This window comes from Ictidomys tridecemlineatus, chromosome 2, assembly GCF_052094955.1.
Source record: "Ictidomys tridecemlineatus isolate mIctTri1 chromosome 2, mIctTri1.hap1, whole genome shotgun sequence".
Lineage (NCBI taxonomy): Eukaryota > Metazoa > Chordata > Mammalia > Rodentia > Sciuridae > Ictidomys > Ictidomys tridecemlineatus.
This window is the reverse complement of record NC_135478.1, coordinates 208180873-208185358: the sequence shown is the minus strand read 5'-3', so window position 1 is coordinate 208185358 and position 4486 is coordinate 208180873. Positions and strand designations below refer to the sequence as shown.

General features: G+C 49.7%; 1 protein-coding gene across 1 annotated transcript; it reads left to right on the top strand.

The window, feature by feature from the left end:
• Positions 1 to 1525: 1525 nt before the first annotated feature.
• On the top strand, positions 1526 to 3059 carry Klf14 (KLF transcription factor 14). The gene has a single exon (XM_005331093.3). The coding sequence runs from the start codon at positions 1596 to 1598 to the stop codon at positions 2577 to 2579; it is 984 nt and encodes a 327-aa protein (XP_005331150.2). The 5' UTR covers positions 1526 to 1595; the 3' UTR covers positions 2580 to 3059.
• Positions 3060 to 4486: the final 1427 nt, after the last annotated feature.

Below are 4486 nucleotides of genomic sequence, written 5' to 3'. Positions count from 1 at the left end.
GACATGTACACTACTGTCCCATTCATAAAAAAATTAAGTACATAAACATGGTCATAAATATATATTTACATATATAGGTAACTGAGTAATAAAAGTATAATAACAAATGCTGACAGAACACATACTTTATAATACTGATCACCTAGGGAAATAAAGGGGGTAGAAAGGTGAATGTGACTGGGGAGAAAAGTAAAGTGACATGCAACTCTCTAATGTTTAATATAAATTTCAAAATCTGAAGCAAATATGACAAAAATATCACATTTGATTAATCTGATCAGTAAATAACATGAACATGTGTGTTATTCCTGATGCATCTGTATTTTTTAATTTTCAAAAGAAAAAGTACTGAAGAGTTACAAATAAAATGCACATAATTCAGTAATATAAAAGTAAAGCTTGTGCACAAGCCAAACTGTGATATGACTGTTTTTAGAAATGATCCTGTTTGTTTTCTATGTGTTTTTTAATTTTAAAGACTAAAAAAGAGGAAAGCAAATGAGAGCAATGAACACAGGTAAAAGAAATTATTCACATATTTGATTATAAAAAAGAAAAGCCTCCACAATCATAAAACACCATATGAGCATTCTATATCATTTGCTGTGTTTTCTTATTCTTAATTTTTGCCAAAAGAAAAAATACAAGATGTTGCCTAATTGGAAACGTGACTTTCTATTATTAAAATTGTGGGAGTCCATTTTAATGTGTTTATCTCGCTGCTAGTCTATAATTTATATTTCAGCGTGGAAATTTGTTTGTATGCCTGTGACAGGTTAATGCAGTTTAAACATGCATTTTTCTTTCGTTGGTTGAATAGTTAAATCGTTACTCAAAGGATTTTAAGTTTCAATTTCAACCATGAGAGGATTCTTCGCTTTTCCAAGGTTAAAATGTTTCTGGTTCAAAATGCTATTAATTAATAGCTACGTAGTGGATCTATTTAGGGAATTGCCACCGACCCTGGATTAACAGTTGAACTGCTAAATGGGAAAACTTTTTTTTTTCCTTGATGCAGACTTGGGGATATTTTCAATTTGGTCTGAGAGCGGAGAACGGGAGTGAAATGTAATTCCAGACCACTTAGCCAACAATCGCAATTATGAATCGAAAGACAAGTCAGGTATTAGCATTTTTTTTCCCCTTAAAAAAAAAGTTTCTCGGACTCCGCCGGACACCCAGCTGGCGGAGGACCAGCCGGCGCGGGGGGGCCAAGCCGGCAGGCTGCCCAGAAGTTACGATCGGGGAGTTTTCGCTTTATTAAAATTACCTGGCTCACCAGCAGAAGAAAGAACGCGAAGACAAGATAATTTCTTAGGCTGTTAAAAATGACTTAGCCCGGTGGGCCGCGCATTCCGGGGGTGTCCTGCCGGCCGGGGCGGGTCCCCGGCGCCCCCGCGGGCTCCGGTGCGTCAGGGGCGCGTCAGGCGGGGCGGGCTCGGCACGGGCGGCGGCGGCGGCGGCGGGCGGCGGGCGGCGCGCACCCGGCCTCCTGCTTCTCGCTCCTAGGCTGCGGGACGGACGCTCCCGGGAACTCTCTCGCTCGCGGCCGGCCGCGCTCTGACGGCGCTCGCCGGCTGCCGAGCGGTCCCAGCATGTCGGCAGCCGTGGCGTGCATGGACTACTTCGCCGCCGAGTGCCTGGTGTCCATGTCCGCGGGCGCCGTGGTTCACCGCCGCCCGCCGGACCCCGAGGGCGCGGGCGGAGCCGCTGGCTCGGAGGTGGGTGCGGCGCCGCCGGAGTGCGCTCTGCCGGGTCCGGGGCCACCAGGGCCCGCGTCGGTCCCCCTGCTCCCCCAGGTTCCCGCCCCCAGCCCCGGCGCGGGTGGCGCCGCGCCCCACCTGCTGGCTGCAAGCGTCTTGGCTGATTTGCGCGGCAGCTTCGGGGAGGGCTACGGGGAGAACTCGGGGGAAGCTCTGCGCGACTCGTCTGGCTCCTCCGACCCGACCCAGTGCTCCAGCCCGACCCAGGGTTCCGAGCCGGCCTCAGCCTCCGGTGCAGACGCGTTCTCCGAGCCCGCGAGCTCCTCCGGCTCGCCTGCCGTCCCAAGTGCGCCAGCCGACCCGGGAGCGCTCGACGACGACGGAGGGGTGTCTGGAGGGGCCCCAGAGGCTGGCCCCGCACCCGCAGCAGGTCAGATGTCCCGGAGAAGGCCAGTAACACCTGCGGCCAAGCGACATCAATGCTCCTTCACTGGCTGCAACAAAGCCTATTACAAGTCATCGCACCTTAAGTCCCACCAGCGTACCCACACGGGTGAGCGCCCTTTCTCCTGCGACTGGCTCGACTGCGACAAGAAGTTTACGCGTTCCGACGAGCTGGCCCGCCACTACAGGACGCACACGGGTGAAAAGCGCTTCTCCTGCCCCCTCTGCCCCAAGCAGTTCTCCAGGAGCGACCACTTGACCAAGCACGCTCGCCGCCACCCAACTTATCATCCTGACATGATTGAGTACCGGGGACGTCGTCGCACTCCCCGCGACTACCCGCAACCCACCACCGTGGTGGAAAGCTCCTGCTCCGGCTCTGGCTCCGGTTCTGGCTCTGGCCAGGAGCCCAGCCTCCCTACCAGCCTGTAGGACAGTCATTGCTGTCAGTTATCCCCCCAGGACGATCTCCCAGACCATTTTCCCTGCCTTCTCTCTGCCCATCCCTCTTTTATCAAAGTCATTAGACCAAGGCACAGACTGGTTCCTCCGCTCTGAGGGTGGTTCCAGGTGGGCATGTTGGACTCTGGGAGGGACTGGGAGCCAGAAAATAACGGGAATTCTTGCAACACAAATATCATCCAAAAAGGAGGGGTTGATCAAGACAACCCCCAGGAACTGGTGAGAAGGGATGAACTCTGGTACTCTCCAGAGTACTGAAGATTCTCTCTTCCCAGGAACCAGAGAACTGAAATTCTCAGATGCCTGAGGAACTCCCAGTCTTAAAGGACTTGGGTGCCTCACCCACCCACCAGGGCGGACCTTGGAGAGGGTGACAGGGGTGGTGGTCTTGGAAATGTCCAGGACTGGGATGGTGAGAGGCCTTTGGAAACAGAAATGATTTCTATTTCTGTAAACAGCAATGTTTACTAATTTATTTTTAGTATCTTTTAACCAAGGATTCCAGGTTGATGGGAGGCGAATGTCCTCCACTTCCCCAATTGCCCCAGCTATCTCTGCTAGGAGAGGCAGTGCAAGTGTCCAGTGCATGAATGGTTGGGAGATGATTCTTGGTGTGCGGGGAGTGGTGTGAGTCTGTTTGTAGGTCCTCTAGCATAATTTGGAACCCTCCACTTGCGTCGTAACCCTTTTCCCGATTTGAATTCTTACTTGGGGATGGTAGCTTCCTGGCTCACTCTCATGATGAGATTGCTTAAACAATTTGGAAATAACCATAAAAACACAGAAAGAAAAGGGTGGACAAACTAGTTCCCCCTTTTCACCCAGATGGCAAACCTAAGCAACTTTTGATGGGGGCTGGTCCCAAACAAGTACTTTCAGAACAATTGGTAGCATTCAGGGAAACTGAGGCATGTGATTCCAGCTGCCTCATCCAAAGCAATCTCAGGGGTGATAGATTCTGTTCACTTAATGATGGCTAACTAGGGTGTTTTTTTTCCCTTCAAGGTCTTTACACTTTTGTTTTTGCTGCAGGTGAGTTGGTGTTGGAGGGTGGGTGTGAGAGACTGATTTCTTCCAAAGACCTGGCTGCCTTTGGATTTGGGGAGGGAACAGCAAAGTGATAGCTATTATCAAACAGGAGGATCCTTCTCCTCTGACCATGAAGTCCCTCCAAGTTACATCTTCAGGGCCCTTCTCCTCCAATGATCGGAACAAGGTATCAACAATATTTATTTTTTTCTATTATGTGTCCTTGCTGCTTGGGGTGAAATCATCAGCTACTGTTTATATATGTGAGAATGTGTATATATGTGACTCTTTCATTAGAGATGAGGCTGAGGGCTGGGGATGTGGCTCAGTGGTAGAGTTCTTGCCTGATAAGCATGAGGCCCTTTGGTGGCCCCCTGTGGGGGGATGGGATGGGGGGTTGGTGGGGGAACCAGCGTGGGTGAGAATAGTGTGTGGCTGAAAGTTGATTCCTTATGATGAGGTCCTCCAGCCCCCTCCTCAATATCTTATAATTATATCCCATGATTCACAAATGTGGGATATAATATTATAGGACCATATCAGGCACCTGGTTAAACAAACCACTTGCCCCTATTTTACAGACAAAGATACTGAAGTCTGTATCATCTCAAAATCATGCTGAGTTACTGGCAAGAGCTAGAACTAGAATTAGGGTGTCTAACTTTCTAAGTGACTCTTTCCCTCACACTTGGTTTCTTGTCATCCCCCTTCCCTGGACCTTTAGATAAGGGACAGCACTCTACTTTTCTTCAACCAGGATCCCCTCCCACCCTACCCCCTATAATTTCTACGTCTCTTTAAATGTTGGGTCTTCCTTTGAACCCTTTGCCTATTTTATCTAACTCAAA